Consider the following 17,945-nt stretch of genomic DNA (forward strand, 5'->3'; position numbering starts at 1 on the left):
TAGGCATCAAATATAATGTGATTCAGATCCTCAAGCTGTCGACAGATATCATGCTTGGCAGCAGAGGTAATGTAGTGTCCTTGAACCAAACAGTGAAGCATCATCCAGTGCGGCTCTTTATTCAACCTGCCCTCCGACCACCATGTTGTTTTTCTTGTCCTCTATGTTGTTGCTGAATGTCCACAACAACCAACGCTGTCGTACACCAGACTCTCTTTTCTTGTTCTATACAACAGATAATTATCAACAACTTCAATCTTGTCGTTTCAGAAAAGACACCCAGGTAGAAAGAGTGAGAAAGAGAGAGCAGATAGAGAAAACAAGTGATTTCAAATAACTTAAAAAGCACTCTGGGGAGTGAAATGTACATGTAGGAGGTTTTGTAAGAGAAAGAGAGAGAAGGCGAGAGACAACAAATAAATTCACTGTGTTGAAAGGAAGATGGTTCAGGCTTTTGTATGAAGAAGGGAGGGCAAGAGAGAGAGAGAGAGAGAGAGAGGGAGAGAGAGAGGGAGAGAGAGAGAGAGAGAGAGAGAGAGAGAGAGAGAGAGAGAGAGAGAGAGGCAGGGGGACTCGGAAATGGCAGAAAAAATGGTGAGTGAACCTACCAGTTCGACTACCAGAAGAGAAGCTGAGGCTTCGCTGTTATGCTGGAGCAGTGTTGAGAGCAGAGAGATGCGCAACTGAACCCTGAAAGCTCCTGACTCAATACTGACAGAGAAGCTTTAGAGAACACCTTTGAGGTCTCTGCAGAAGAAGAAACAATGCAAGTCAGTGGTTTTCTCTCAACAACATAGAAAAGGAGCAACTTGCACTCCATCAGAGCATTGTGGAAAAAGTGTTTTTTCTTCTCTGTCCTCTTTGGGGAATGGTGAGGAACTACTGGAAACTTCTGTCTGACAGTCTGCAGCCTTCTCCTGATCTAGTGAAAGATGCCTGTGATGAAGGGCCTCCTTGCTCCACAAAACACCTTCTTGGACACCATTGCAAACCACTTTGATGGCACTCGTAAGTATATTTTGTAGAAGAGATTTCTCCGATACTCTACAGTTGTCTCCGAATATTTATGCCTTTAAGACTTGTCAAGGTTAACAATTACTAAATTGCAGTTTAAATGTAATTTGTAACCAACAAGACGTTCAGTACATCCCTTTTTTGGTTGTGTACATCTGATGACTAGTTGTGCTGATTCTCTGGGCAATCAGTATCATCACGATACTGCAGTCCATGTGTTCCAAACTTTTTCCCCAGATACACGTTGTTAAATTAATATTGTGACATCTGCAAATAGATTCCTCTCAGTTCTAAAGCGGCCACTCTACCAGTTAAGCTTTTAGGAGTTTAGCCTTTGGCGTTTTTGTAACCTAGTTTAGGATTGTGATTGACACTGAAAAACACTGCTGTTGACAAAAGTGTCCAACGGTCGTGAGATCCAATTATAAGACTGCAAGTTGTGACAGTAAACCAGAACTAGAAATGGAGACGGACAGTGCAGTCTAGGATGATGTATTGGAACTGAAGAGCCACTTGTTGCTTATTAAGATGTTTCACTGTTGAAATTCATGCATTTTTCAGTCAAGGTCTCAATTCTTTTTAATTTAAAGAGCCAAACCAAAACGCAAAACAATGGTCCAGATGACAACACGCAGAAAGGTACACCGCACATACCGAAGAAGGCACAGTGCAACTTTTTCACAGTCCTTCCTTGCGGTCAAATGTTTCACTCTGAAACAAAGAGAGGAAATACGGGAATGAGGGAGAAACAACAAAAACACAACAGCAAGAACAATTTCTGCAGTTCACAAACAAGACACAAAGAAACACACACAGACAAACAAACAAGATGCATTAACAGGGAGACCAGCACAAGACGCACACGTCAGACTGAAGTGAGAAGGCAGTAGCACAAATCTATAGCTTGGACTTCAAAGATCCATCAATGCTGAGCCAAGTGTCCAAAGTCCTTCCCGGTGCCAGTCAAGGTCTTTCTTTAAAATAACAGCAAATTGTTGATTGAATCCTTTAAATGCAAATATTAAGGGCTGTAGAGCTTATTATTGTCCATCATCTTCAATTTGAATCTACCTAACAAATAATTGTCTATTGGAATGTCTACATGTTTTTATCAAGTCACATGCATTGTTCTTCTGCAACATTTAACCTTAGGTCCTATGTTTGTGGCAGAGCAGACTGTTGCAAGAAGTGTTGGAATTTTCTTGATCTTGTTCATTGTGTTTCCATATCCTTTTGGTGTTTTTGTGCCATGCTTACACAAGGTGTAACGGTAGCAGGAGAATTGCAAGAAAATGGAAGCTCCACGCAAATGAGGCAACAGAAGTGTTTGGTGAAAAATTGTTTTTGACTCTGCTGAAAACAGATGTCTCAATCAGGAACAGATGTGTTTCTGCACAGTGTCACTCATGTAATAACTTCTGGGATTGTGCCAGCAAGCACATTTACATTTTACATTTACCGAATATTTAAAGGAAATTAACAACAATTACAGAATTATACAGCCATGAATTGCAATTTGTAAATAAACATTACTGTTCCTAAAGAAACAATGCTTTACTTAGCACATGTATTTATGATTTCCCCATTATTCCTACAGTTATTTTGTTCATATTAAAATATGCATCATGCATCACAGTACTTTCAATAATTTCTCAAATGTAAATTCAAGCTTAAAAAAACACATCTGCAATTTTGTTCTGCTCTTGTGTTGCCACTGTGAACCTCCCAGATGGCAATAGTATTCTCCTATTTGGAGTAGCTCCTTGTTTTGTACAATGTATTACACACAACCTTTTTGTCCATAGCATGCTGCACTTGAATATATACTATAGCTACACCCCCACAAACCATACACACATGAATTATACTGGTCTGTGCTAATGCATAATTAAACAGAGTCCAACAATTAGGCATTAGTAGTTAATTTTCATGCTTTGACAGTAATGATGTTCACCCACCATCCATTAATGTTGACCCTGGTTGTTTTATGCTTGTTCTTGCCCTCCCAGTCCAACTCTGTTAGTGAGCACCATGCCTCAGAATAAACAGAGTAGAAAGTCAGCTCACTGCAGAACACGATGCATTGTGTGACAGAGTTTGTATGGGTCAGACTGTCCATGTCCTTTACAACTTGACAAATTCACAAATTCAGTGTGATTACACTATCTCTGTCTGTGTCTCCCTATCACATGTCTCTCACACACACACACACACAAACACACACACACACACACACACATACACAAACCACACCGCAGACATTTTCTCAATCTTAGCTGCCACAATACCTCTGTATCCGATGTGCAAGTGGACAGACTGACCAAGTAGATGAGTGGGAGGTACAGTAAACGGGCCAACTGACAAGAGATGATCTGAAAAACTGGCTTGAATCTGTCTCGGTGTAATGGAAAGCCTTTTGTGTGATGATGACATCTCTTTGAAGACAAGGCGGAGGAACCTATTCCAATTAATACTATATCTACATGCAGAACAAATGCTATCCACAATTTAAAAAAATTAATAATGGAGAATGGTCTCAGCGGAATTGAGGTGGATTTCAAATGGCCCTGATATTTTTTTAGGAAAATAATGTTACAGTAAAATTAACAGTGCAGAGGCCAAGAGCCAATCAAACATAATTTGTGTTGCTCAGCCATTTTCCTTGAAAGCAAAAAATAAATACTCCCTCACTTTATCACTTTATACTCCAAATGCAAGTAATTACTTTCAGCTAAATACAAAATTGAATTGATGATTTTGTGTAACAGTTATGATATAATTTAAGATATGTATACACACGTATAATTACAACATTTTTACTTTGTGGACTGCAGGGTCAAGAGCATCATAGCCCTGGATCTTATAACTATATACTTGTTTGTTTGGCTACTGTACTGTAGCTTTTTTCATCCCTTCTTGTCCAGAGTTTTTCTCTCAACTGCCTTGGTAGGTGTTTCTCCTCCTCATAAGTGCCATAATGGATCATTAAGGAAAACACATTAACGCTTTAAAATATGAGTCATTGTGTTTGAGAGACAGTTTTTTCACTTAAAAAATCAAATGTTATTGGTGAATGCCAAGTAGAGTATTTGAGAAAGCAATGAATAAGAAATTTGATTAATTGGTTTACAACATGCACTGTTTTCTATCTAAGATTTGACATTAGCATTTACCGAAAAGAAATGATTGTGAGGTAAATCACATTTACACAATTGTTTGGCCAGTCGTGCATGGCTGTCAGTGTGAGCCATACTATTCTCTTGAGTAACATGAAGCCATAGAAACAAGCAGAGGAGATGGAAGACATAGAGGACTTTGATTTTAGAGACAGGATCTGACAACTGCCAGGAAAGGCCATGACACACCAAACCAATAATCGGCCATCGGACAGTCTGGCGAGGTCAGTGACTCAAGTCTGTTTGAAGTGTTCAGTGCCGTCATCCATCGGAGGGGCCGTCGTCCTTTATTTTGGCCGACCCGACATCCTCAGCCGGAAGGTGGGCACTGCCGGCAGTTGGACTCAAATGACCAATCTGATTGGTAGAGTGCTAACCCGGAAACAAGGAGCGTGACTAAAGTCTCTCAAAATCTGATGAAAAAAACTAACATTTGTCAATCTGAAAGTAAGATAGATTCACCAACTGCATGGCCTATTTATCACTTAAAATTTTTTCAGAAACATGTTTCAGTGATCTATTTTAGTAAAATATGAGATTGAATTCTGAACAAGCCGCCATGACAGTCTGGCATACTGATCACAGATTAGCGCCAGCTCTTATGGGGACACATAACGTTTCTCTGCTTTGGTGTGTTCCGAGGCCCTTTTTTGACCAACTTGGGGAGAGTGATCAGTCCAAATGCATTTTCTGCAGATTGTCAGCAGTCTGGTTGGTATGTAAGGGGCTTGAGGGATCTGATTAAGACATACCATTGCTCGAGAGGATCACAGTCGAGAGAGTAATGTGACTGATTTGCATCAATATTGATCAAATTGATGAGTGTAAGTGATCACATGATTTAAGAATATCTGCTTAAGGGGCTCAAAGGGCTCCAGTTTTAAAGTAATTTTACTAAATCCTCTCTCATTCATAAGCACTTCAGCAATCAGAGTCAGTCATATCTATTACATGTGTTGAGTACAAATCAGAACAAGGCCACTGTTGCAGATTCTTTATGGGTTCATCTGTGTTTCACGGGTCACAGTGTCTTGGTAACACTGTAGATGCAAAATGCTGCATTGGCATACGTTTTATTTTTTTGACACAAATTGCCATGGCAACAAGAGCGTGCACAGATCTTAATTTACTTTCACAAGAGATAAACTGCACACTTATCAGGTAGAAAATATCCACACATTACTAATTACATGTCTTTTCCTCTTTGGAATGGACACTTGTTAACACCCCCTCCATGCTGCCTTCTTGCTAATTATTTTCTGGTTTAAAAATATTAGAAACTAAATCAGGTGAATCTACACCAGCTGCATGTGGTATTACCAGTCAGTGTTTACTGTCCTAGCTGTAGGGAGATAACAAAGCATCTTTTTATGTGATATGTGGCTGCAGTACAGGTGTTCAATGTTGTCTTTGCAGCTCATCGTTATAGTGCTTTGCAGTTGAATATGTTGAAATTGAATCAGCTTGCATTCAGAGAGTGACTGAACAAATAATGAAAGAAGACATCATTAATGGGCTCAGTTCATCTGTCTAACTATTGAAGGGATATTTAGGGTTACGTGGAGATGAGTGAAACCTGACGTGCATTAGTCAGTAAATGATGATGATATTTTGCTTTCTCCTAAACCCTGGAGTGCATAGCCCCATATTTAAAACATTCGGCAGCTTATAAAGAATATATTAAATCTGGCAGGCTTCTTTATTTCCAAGCTCTGTATTTTTCAAGCAGATAGTAGCTTGTAATGAGGTAGATTACTCACACAACATACACATGGTGTACTGCTTGACCTTGCTATTTCTAGATAAATTCTTTAAATTAACACGGCAGTCTGTCACAGCCCTTCTAATACATGAATCTAAAGAAATAGTCTGTTATATAACTATTTTGTGTTTTATTACAAAAGAGACATAAAAGAGTCTAGTTGCAGTTTCATTATCCACACCTCTTGTCCTAACATTACTCTTCAATGTTCCAACAGTGCTTTCATTTCAAGTATCTTTCTGAATTGACAAAACTGGACATCTCCATCATTATTCCACATACAGAAAAACATATTTTAGACCGAGACGTATTCTCTCTTGCCTTATGTGAGCATGTGTTATGTAATAACTGAATATTAAAATGTTAGTTAAAATATTCTTCTCAGCTGAGTTTGAAAGACAAACACGGGTCAATGTAAGTTTTTTTGCAGTGCCAAAATTAGTAATAAAAAAGGAGTAAAGCATCTTTTTAAATAAACAAAATACATAGAAATGTCATCTTAGTAGCAACAAGCTTTTTAACTCAATTCCAAAGTATTGTCAAAGACAGATTTCAAAATAAGATTGTCACAAAAAATAAAATGCCTACTTGCAAATATGTGTAGAACATCTTAAAGGGAATTTTTTTCAGACATTCTCATTTTTGCTATTGTGCTAAGACTTGAGGAAAGTCTAACTGTCTTAGGTGTAAGATTGAAACTGGGAATAAACGGCAAGACTGTCTCTGTCTAAAGGCATCAAAATCTGCCTACCAACTATTAAATACCGGGTTACTCATTGATACTTTTTAGGCCCATGTTGTTTTTTAAATACGTGCATGAATACAGGGAGTTATGTGCTATTTCTGGGTAAGGAGGACAAGTTACTTCTTGGAGTCTCAACTGGTTGCCCGGCAACTGCAGGTTTACAAGGTGCATGCATATGCATATGGATAAAACTAATGTCTAATACAAAAGTTCTGCAATCATACCCGAAGGTTCTAATGTTCAGTTTTTGTTCAGTTTGTTTTAGATAGGTGTTGCTTTAACTTTCTGGTCGTTTTAGAAGATAATTAGTGTTGAAGTTGGATTGCAGGGCTTTAAATTAACATCTGTCAATCCTCCAAATGCGGCTAAAAACAAACTTTGCCTAGTAACATTGCAAAGTTAAGCTCACTGATGCCAGATTGGTCTGTTTTCTGGCAAGAAATTTGGGCAGTTTTATGTGTGTTTGGCTTGGAAACGTAATCTTTATCTGGTAACACTGCTTGTAGGACTAAGCCTACATTTCCCATGAACACCACGTCCTAACGTGTTCTGACAACCCTTTGCTACGGTTCTAGTCTGTGTGGTATCAATTGCAAGCTACACAGAACGTAGAACTTATTCTTAGCCTGCTGCCACCGTGACAAGACCCCAGATAAGCAACAGAAAATGGATGGATCTTTGAAAATATGTGTGTAAAATTCGAAAGACAGGATGAAAGCTCCGCCTGCTAATTAAGGGTCAAAGCCTTATAGAGGCACAGGTCCCCCATGGAGCCAGCTGGAGCCCTGCATTTGTCCTTAGACTTCACACACACCAGCTTACTTCAAAGCACTCTCTGATAGACTATTAAATGGCTCTGAGCTGAAGGCAGACAGAATGACTTAGAAAAAGAAAAAAATGTTTTCTGTTGGTGCAACAACAAAAAAATCAAATCTGGAGTGAAGTGTGCATAAGAAGTGGGGAGCGAGAACACAACCTGGTAGCCATCTCTGAATGTCTTGTTTCTTTCAGCGCTACAGCTGTGCAGTAAGCAAAACGCACAATATTGCCTGTTGTTCAATCAGTCTTTTCTATTCCTTAGGGTCACACAGTAACTTTAACTTGTACCTGTATTTCTTCTCTTGCAGACAGTAACTTCCTACTGGGAAATGCTCAGGGTCATCATGGCTACCCAATTGTGTACTGCTCTGACGGGTTTTGTGAGCTGACCGGCTTTGTTCGGACTGAGGTGATGCAGAAAACATGCACCTGCAGCTTCCTGCATGGAGCCGAGACCTATGAGAGTGCAATCCAACAGGTGGTCAAAGCTCTGGAGTGCCAGCAGGCGTACCAGGGAGAAGTCTGCTTCTATAGGAAAAATGGTGAGGATCACATGCACATGATCACCCTTAGGTGGAGTTGGCCATGCACTCTGAAACAGATGTTTTACCATTGTAAATAAACCTAACCTTAAAGTATCAGAGAATTGATGATGTCATAAATTTCACTTTTGTGATAACAGTTTTTCTTTAAAGAATGTACACACAAGAGAACAAGAAGAGGTTAGCTACCAGAAAGATAGAAAAGTGTTATTCCAGTTTTAATAGAAATCCAATCATCAATTTAGGGGTAAGAGCTATCTAGCTGTTTTGTTGTGGGATAATTTCAGTGTAATTACTTGTTTAATATCCACAGGAAATCCATTTCCGTGCCTCCTGGATATTGTGCCAATCAAAAATGAGAAAGGTGAAGTGGTGATGTTCCTCTTGTCCTTTAAAGACATCAGTGAATCATATGGGAAAAGCCATCCCTGCGGCCAAGGAGACGGTGAGCCCTGGCTACAAGCATTTCCTAGCTTTAAAATGTCCCATTTTAATTTCGTCTTCACAAGTCATGCTGTTACATTCATTTATAAAATTCAAAGCTTAATGGAATACTGCACAGTTACACTGAATGGCAATTGTGGTTTTGCTCACAGGTGTGTCAGAGGCTGCTCACCAGAGTAGGAAAAGGAATCGATTGCACTTTTCTCAAGCTCGAGAGGGGGGGAGGACTATTCTGCACAACCTTACCAACCTGTTCACCAAGAGGGGCAAGAGGAAACTGACCAGTGTGAGTGCATTCCCCTGGATCATGAGATCATTATATCCACAATATAAAAACAGTGTTTTTTGCTGAGGTCATTAAAGCTATCACTACTTTAGTTGGCGGTAAAGAAAATGCACATTGTTTATAATTTTTTTACATTTTTTACATTTGAGTTTTATTCATCCAAACAACTCAGTATACAGCAGGGTTCAAGGTGGCCGTGGCACATTATCCAAGCACTTTTGTTAAGTAAATTCTCTCCAACTGTTGACTCAGAACTACAGGGGGATGTAAATGAGAGCAGTGCAGTTTGAAACCTCATGCCTTCCATTTTTCACAGATTTCAATTTCACGATGCTTTCCGGATTTGTATGTGATTTACATGTGCACTTGTCTTTCAGAGTATATTTCAGAAACCATCTCTGCCTGAGTACAAGGTGGCAGCTGTTAAGAAGTCCCGTTTCATCCTGCTACACTACAGCATCTCCAAGGCCTTGTGGGACTGGTTGATTCTACTGGCGACCTTCTACGTTGCTGTCGCCGTGCCTTATGACATCTGCTTTGTCAGTCATGATGAGGGCAGCCACCATCACTCACTTTTCAGCCGCAGAACCAGTGACATAGCAGTGGAGATGCTCTTCATACTTGGTATGATGTAATTGATAAAAACATTTCCCTCATCATTGTATGCTTGCACTACACTCACATCTTTCTCCAGATTGTAGGTGATTGTGTTCAAATATCTTTGTGATACATAATTGGTATCATGCAAGTAAGAACAACTGTATTTCCAGGTGCAGCTGCAGTGGTTTCCCTGTCAATGGCCAACCCCCGACTCCCCCCCCATCCTTTCATCACCCACTCAGGGTGTCTCTGTTGCCCCAGGTTACGAATCATAAGATTTCTCTCCCTTCGTCCCACTTTTCCTTTCAAATGAATGTGTGATAGCACATATGTCATGAGGCTCTCTGACTCCCTTTTTCTCAACAATTTTGTCTGGGGAAAGATTTTGCTCACCTGGCATCACATGCTCTTCTTTTCTTTTTCTGTAACAGTAAACCATTTGCAGTGAAGAACTACTACAAATGGTTGTCCATGAACCAGCTTCATTTAAATTCATGAACACTCTCCAATCTATCTAATTGCAATAACAAAAGAAGAACTTGTCTTTTGAGTGTATCATGTGAAACCGTAATAGACTTTGACATGTTGCAGTACTTGTCAAATGTTTGCTAGGAAATACTGCTAACGTCCATTTTTAGCCGGCAATTTAATGGTCTTTATCATCATCAATGTAGAACTTTTTTCTAATGAATAATTACTTTCAAATAATTAACAACTGGCACAACATACAGTACTTATGTACTGCAATATTAAAAACGACATCATCTCACCTCTTGCAGCAATTTTGTTTTGCCCCCAATATCCGAAGAATGGTTTGAAATGTTTGCATCTGTAATAGTTACTGCAGCTATTGTTTTAAGATTAGCTAATAGGCGTATTGTGATTTAATCACTAACACTTGGTCTTTTCCCTAGTAAGCTACAAATGAGTAATCAATTTTACAATTGTGAAGTATTTATTGTTAATTAATTTACTTGAATTATTTTAGTATGTACCTGAGCTAGAGTCTGAATAAACTACCAATCTGCCCAGCTTGGATCTAATACCACAATGCAATTTAAAAAAAACAAACGTGTATTTTCTTTTTTCTGTTGTGTGATACATTTTCTGTGCTTCTCTCTTTTTCAGATATTATTCTGAATTTCCATACAACCTATGTGAGTCAGTCGGGTCAGGTGGTGTACGACGCCCGCTCCATCTATCTCCATTACTGCACCACTTGGTTCTTTGTGGATCTAATCGCAGCGTTGCCCTTTGACCTTCTCTATGCTTTCAACATCACAGTGGTAAGATTATCGCTTTACATTTCTCGAAGTACAGTGTGCCCCAAAGGTTTTTATACTTTTTTTTAGACGGACCACTAACTTTTAGTTGTGCTGTTCCGCTAGAACATTAGACTAGACGTTATCCCTCTTCAACCACTTCACTGAGCATTCTCATTTGTCTGCTCGCTTCAGTTTATTCTCCAGAGAAACACTAGTACTTCTCAAAGATAAGTTTTACTTTGGTGCAGACCTATCACAAAGACAAGAGTTGTCTTTGTGAGAGGTCATCAGTGCTTAAAACCTTTCTGTTTGCCATTGCACTGCGCTAATTAATGTCTGTACTCTGTTCTATGTATATGTACTGTATATCTTACAATGCACTGTTGCAGGCTGTCATTTTTATTCTACTGTTTATCTTGTTGTTTTTGTAGTTTATTTTGATCTTTTATTTTATTTAGTTTGACTCTCCTTAAAATTCTCTGTTTGTGTGACATTTCATGTTGTCCTTGTGTTTCTTTTACATCTTTTCTTAATACCTTTCTATCTTATGTAAATGTGCTATACAAATAAACTTGCTTGGCCTCTAACTACTCTGAGCCTTTGGTTTTGTTTAAAATGACTTTGGATTACAACTTTACTGCTAATAAGAACATTAAATTCCTAGCAAAAGCTTCACAATAGAGGCTATTAAAATACTCTAAATGAAGGTTGTGAGAAAAAAGGAGGATGGGTCACAGGTCACGGCAACAAATCTATCTAATAGAACAAGTGTGGGTTGAATCTGTATGTGTGGAAAAAGAAGTTATACAAAAAAAGAAAAGTGATACAAAAGGATCCAACTTGTATGTTCTGCTCTCTCTTTCTGTCTTTACTCGCCTAGACCTCGCTGGTGCACTTGTTGAAGACGCTTCGTCTGCTACGTCTGCTGCGCCTGTTACAGAAACTGGATCGCTACTCCCAGTACAGCGCTGTGGTCCTGACCCTGCTCATGTCTGTGTTTGCTCTGCTGGCTCACTGGATGGCTTGTGTCTGGTATGTCATCGGACGCAAGGAGATAGAAAGCAGTGACCCCATTACCTGGGACATAGGTGAGCAAAGTGTGAGTGTATGACAGCTCCAACACTACTAAATCAAGAGTGTGATGTTCTTTCTCACTCATTAAGCTCTGCTGAGACATTTTTAGTCTCTCTTGGCAACCACAAAGGGACAGTACTGCACATCTCTAGTCATGCTTGTCTCCTCTCAGCCTGGAGGAAGTTCGCGTCACAGACTAAATAAATTATATCACCAGTCATGCATTATATCATTCTACATTATGTCACCTACCAAAGGAAAAAGGGTCATCTATTAAAGCAGACGTGTTAGTTTAGTCACCTAAGGCCTTTACAGTCTTAAACAGCTTTCTTCTGACCTTGTCCACCAGGCTGGCTTCAGGAGTTGGGAAAGCGTCTGGACACACCATTCATCAACAGCACCATAGGTGGTCCCTCCATCACCAGCGCCTACATCGCCTCTCTCTACTTCACTCTCAGTAGCCTCACCAGTGTCGGTTTTGGCAATGTGTGTGCTAATACAGACGCTGAGAAAATATTCTCCATCTGCATTATGCTCATTGGTGGTGAGTTCACTTGTGTCACAAAAAATTGCTAGAATTATGAGAAACGCTGTGAGTACATCATCATGTTACTCCCTCTCCCACCTCAAGCCCTGATGCACGCAGTGGTCTTTGGCAATGTGACAGCCATCATCCAGCGCATGTACTCACGCCGCTCTCTCTACCACACCCGAATGAAGGATCTCAAGGACTTCATCCGTGTGCATCGGCTGCCTCAGCTGTTGAAGCAGAGGATGCTGGAGTACTTTCAGTCAACCTGGTCTGTCAACAATGGCATTAATGCCAATGAGGTGGGTAAGGAATCAAGAATTAGCAACCACTTGCCTGTGATATCTTTGAACATTTTAGCCCTAATAAGAAATGTTTTTCTGCTTGTCTCTTTTTAAGTAACTGTACAATATGTGAAATGTCAAATGTGTGGGCTGCAAATGTATTTTTTGTGAAGAAAAGTACATTGTATGTGGGTGCTAGTCTACATTCAGAAATGTCACCCTTAAAATGTGGGTCACCTCAAATTCTCTGGTGTCTTGTTCCATTTTCTAATGTAGACGGCACTTCGTTGCAAATAGAACTTCAGTAACAAATGCCAGAACCAATCTAGGAGATGTTTCCTGTAATTACTAAAGAGTACGAGTTGAAATGGAAAGAATACTTATTAACACCCTCACTGCCACCATCTGTGGATAATTAATTCACTGCTGAATGTAACAGAAAGCCACTGATTTTGAGAACGTGCTGGCTTAACACCGTTTGTCTGTTTATACTAAGCAGCTTGGCATGTCATGTGAAGGGATAAACCTTTAAAACAACAATCTGTCCCTTTTTTTGGCGAAAATATCTAATTCATAGGAGTAGTCTGAGTATTTTAACATAGAACCCCCTTTGGAGCTAAATCATGTGATTTATTTAGAGGAGCGAGAGACTCCTAAATAGAGCTACACGAGTATAGTTTGTGTAAGTTTTAAAACAAAGGCATTTCCTAATGGAGCTTATGAATAAATACACAACATCTCACAGTGTTAACAAATCAAATAATTTTCTAAATATACTGTATGCAGCCTTTTGCTCTTTTAAAGTGAAACGCTTTTCATCTTTTTCGTGGACGTTTGTGTGTCATAGATTTGTGTAAAAGTATTTAGTCGGGAAACACATCAATATAAAGACACACTTAGATCACCTAGAGAGGTGGGGCTCTTTTGCATGTCCTGAAGCTTTGTAGCAGATCCGTGATGATTGAAGACTTATCTTTAATGTCCTTTCTTAGCTGCTGCATGACTTCCCAGATGAACTGCGAGCTGATATTGCCATGCACCTGAACAAAGACATCTTGCAGCTGCCTGTATTTGAGCGAGCCGGCAGAGGGTGTCTGCGCTCCCTTTCCCTGCACATCAAGACCTCTTTTTGTGCCCCTGGAGAATATCTTATACGTCATGGAGATGCCCTACAAGCCAACTATTTTGTCTGCTCTGGCTCCCTGGAGGTTCTGAAAGATGGCATGGTGCTTGCCATCCTGGGTCAGTGTGCACCAAGTGTGCACCATGTCCTCTCTTCTTCATTCTGCACCTTTCTGATACGTTGTTCCTTGTTGTAACCCCTCTGTTTTAATCGACACTCCCTATAGGAAAAGGTGACCTTATTGGGGCTGATCTCCCTGAACAGGACCAGGTGATCAAGACCAATGCAGACGTAAAGGCGCTGACCTACTGTGACTTGCAGTACATCAGTGTTCGAGCTTTGAGGGAGGTCCTTGAGCTGTACCCGGAGTACGGCAACCGGTTCAGTTCTGACATCCACCACAACCTTACCTACAACTTGAGAGAGGGCAGTAAAGCTGATGTAAGATATTTGCTCTCACGTAGAGACACATAGAAATTCCAATGCATCTGTGTTTATTTTCTCTGCTCAAGAGTATCTCGTTAATTTTGACTTCAATACCTCTAGGGAGCAACAAAGCATCCATGGTCTTCAAAACTGTCACAGGTATGTGCACTTCACTAAGGTAATTACTTCAGCCTTCATCTGCTTGACGCATCTGGCTGACAGGTACCACACTATGTGTTTCCATCTTAAGGCATTAGAGTGCCTTTCTGAAAATGCAGAACTGTTGTGGTTGATGTGGAAAATGGCACAGTAACTGCCTGAATTCTTATAAATATCTGATATAAGGATGGATATGATATAAGTATGCTTATATGTGGACTGCACAGACAAGACCAATTAGGGTCTCAAGAGATTCAACTTTAATCTAAAAATGAGTGCACGATTTACCTTAAGGCGTCTTAAAAAAGCCTGTATGACACTGTACAAATCAGTAAGACAACACTTTTATAAGAAGAGGCAAAGAAGGCTTTGCTACATTCGTTAATTCAGGTTTCTGAGCACACAACGTATGATTTGCCCCAAGAGAAACTTAACTTGCAATAAGATCTACAGTTCACTTACCAAAGGGACAAGACTGCAGATGTTTATGGTCTGTTGCAAAGGAGAAAGCTCTACCTTTATATTTTGATACAGCACTTTCTGTACATGCAAATGTGCATTATTTACCATATTTGAAACCAGAAAGACAGTATTCATTTCTTACATTAAATGGTAGGCTCTGCTAAGGTACGTTTGATCCCTAATTGTACACTGATGTGATGTGTATATTGTCATAACAAATAAACTCTTGCAGCTTCCATTCATTTTCACATGTCAAAGAAAACGTCTAATTCTACATCCATTGTCTCCTCAGCCTCATGCTTCCACGGGCCATAAACTACCCTATATTGTTGAGGCAGATGATAATGAACATGGACAGGACATGAGCCACTCTCAGCAGAGGAGACTGCCTTTGTTCCACGGGATCAGCAGCCCTGTTCGTCAACGCTGCCTCAGCAGCCTGTTAGGAGAGGAGTTCCGCCACATCAATGCACTCCACATCACTCGGTCACCTGTTCAGGACGGTAGAGGCCGGAGTCCCTCTCCTCAGCCAATTGCCAATCAGGAGCTCTCTCCTTCTCCTTTGCCCAGTCTTTCCAGTGACCCAGGCTTAACCGATCGGCCGGCGAGTCTACTCATGCCATCCTTGCCTTGTATCAGTCCACTGAACCTTAGCCCCAGGTAACCTGTTCATCCTGCTCACCCCCAATACAATTCAGTAATCATTTTTGCATCTATTTAACATTATGTAACACTGATTTGTGTCTCTGCTAGGGTTGTGGATGGAATTGAGGACAATGATCACACATTTCAATTTAACATAGAGCCGAGTGACACAAAGACCAATGTAACAGGTAAAGTCTCTGCAAACTGCACAATGGAGGAAAAATTAACTACATTGAATTAACACAGCAAAGATCTTAATTAAAAACACTTAAGGAAAAAATGTTTAACTCTAAATTATGCATGGTTGAATCAACACAGGAATGACACTTTGTGGCTGATTTTGTTTCTCTATATTCAAGGAGTACCTGCCCGTTAGATGTCATGTTACATGCTGTAAGTAGAGGGTTATCTAAGATCAGCTGTTTTGTATAGCTCTGTTTTTCATCCTTTTTCAGACCAGTTCCACGTGAGTGCTAACCTGCTTCTAGAGACAGAGGTAGTGAGACAGAACATCAGCAAACTGAACAAAGAGGTATGGTCAATATTAGACACAACTCAGTAAGATAAAAATGTGAAATACAAATTAGATGGCTATATCAGTGAATTTTTATTTTTGGGTTATAGAATTTGGGTGACCGTATTAAAGGTACTGTAAGAAGTAAATACAGTCCAATTTTAAGTGTTTTTATCATTTTCCACCAGGTTGATTACTGCTTTTTTGTCATTTAAGAGTTATAATTATTAAGAGGCAGACATTTCTTGGTACCAACTTTTCTCTTTCTTCTCAGGTGAGCGACTTGAACCAAGAAGTATCCAACCTGGCCAAGGAGCTCCACAACATAATGCTTTTCATGCAGTCTCATGTGGCCATGCTCCATGCCCTTCCAGATTCCACATATTCTTGTGGCATACAGATGGTTCCCAGTCCTAGTGTGACTCAACCCCATGTCCCTTTAAATATTGCCACTGGTCTTCACCCTCATCATGAATCAATTAGCCACCCTACCAGAAATGTTTGGAGCTGCAGTGGCATGCCCTTCCAGGGCAGAAGTCCCGACTTGCTGCACTCTTCAAGTCCTGTGCCATCCTGTTTACACCTGTGCTGCTCTGACAGAGAAGGGGCCCCAGTCCATAGGTTACAGAGCCAGTACGCCTTCCAAGCAGCCAGAACAACACCAAACTCTCCCTACATGACCCACCCGCATGCCAGAGGTGGTCCATCCCTCCTGGGCCTCAGTTCTGCCTTCAGTAGCTTCCCAGTGTTTTCTCAGGCCACCCAGGTGCCATACAACGTCTCTATTCCCACAATGAGCAACTCTCACCCTTTGTGTTCCCCAGGTAATTATGGCTACGCCCGTCCATCTCTGAGCATTCAAACTAACTCTGATCCCAATCACAATCAGACCGCCCCAGTCCTCCACTCCCAGACAGGCCAGCCGCAGTATCACACTACCTTCAGCACAGTCACCCCTTCAGCGGCCCATACTTCAACATTCATAGGGAACAACCAGAGCCACCAGGGCTCTATCATTGGCCCCAGGCAAAATGACCCAGTAGGATCCAGCCCTGTCCACCTAACACAGGACCTTGCATCTTCTCTTCTGGGTCAGGTAACAGACAGAGACTGTAGAGCTTCACTGTATCAAGAGAGGACAGACAGTATTGAATCTCAAGATACATGCATCAGTACTCCAAATGTAGAAGTTTAACCACCTCTCTTGGACGTGGAGGGAATACAGAGCTCACACTGATGACCCAGGTATTTTGTTGTGTTACTGTAGGATAAAAATGCTTTCCACCAATTAAAATGTTTCCTGCCCAAATGCACAAACTACTGCTGAAACCCGATTGCCAAAACTGAATGAAACATTTTGTAAATTATTTGTGTATTTAAGTTTTGCATGGTATAATAGCAGGACATGCACCACACACTCTCTTTTTAACGTTCAATACAGGGACATATAGATATTCATAAAAAGCAAGTTATCAGGTACCCTGAAAAGCATTAGCACAAGGGAGATATGTTGTACATATTTTCACTGCTGTCATCACAGTGGTTTGAGATGCAAGTTCCAAACCATGGCATGCAGCGCCACTCAGTGGTGACAGGGGGTTAAACCACAAAAGGCTGACATTTCATCACACACAGCACAGTGGCACAAACCTGAATATGATATTCATCTGATTGTTCACCTTGAAACTGAGAAAAAAAGAAAGGAGTGATACTGTACAGTTGATGGAGAAAATCCCAATACTTTGCATTGCACATTTGCATTAAGGTTTTATTTTAATTATAAGTTTTCTACATTGTTATTTTAGGCCTCATAAAATCATGACCACTCACCCGACCATGGTCCCACTCTGGCTATCTAGTCATGCAGTAAATACCCAAACAGCATGGTTTTAACAGCACTCCAGAGACTTGCCATATGTTCCATGGCCAATGTTTCAAGCCTTGGCCTCATGCTTCCTGGTCGAGTGACATTTCTGATACTTCTAAATCTTGTTGTCCATGTTATTAATGATTTACAACTTACAAACACTTTTGGAGAAGATAAGAAACTCAATCACACTGAAACCCCTCCCTACT

At 40.4% G+C, this 17,945-nt stretch overlaps 1 protein-coding gene across 1 annotated transcript; it reads left to right on the top strand.

Moving 5' to 3' along the window:
• The first annotated feature begins 540 nt into the window (after positions 1-540).
• Positions 541-17,236, top strand: kcnh4a (potassium voltage-gated channel, subfamily H (eag-related), member 4a). The gene is made up of 16 exons (XM_034894758.1): positions 541-1,008; positions 7,825-8,058; positions 8,372-8,503; positions 8,655-8,788; positions 9,166-9,412; positions 10,517-10,674; positions 11,534-11,741; positions 12,077-12,271; positions 12,359-12,558; positions 13,533-13,782; positions 13,890-14,104; positions 14,210-14,248; positions 15,003-15,370; positions 15,464-15,543; positions 15,811-15,887; positions 16,144-17,236. Exons 1-16 carry the CDS (start codon positions 933-935, stop codon positions 17,062-17,064), a joined length of 3,534 nt encoding a protein of 1,177 aa, XP_034750649.1. The 5' UTR covers positions 541-932; the 3' UTR covers positions 17,065-17,236.
• Positions 17,237-17,945: the final 709 nt, after the last annotated feature.

This window comes from Etheostoma cragini, chromosome 15 (assembly GCF_013103735.1).
Source record: "Etheostoma cragini isolate CJK2018 chromosome 15, CSU_Ecrag_1.0, whole genome shotgun sequence".
In the NCBI taxonomy this organism is placed as follows: domain Eukaryota; kingdom Metazoa; phylum Chordata; class Actinopteri; order Perciformes; family Percidae; genus Etheostoma; species Etheostoma cragini.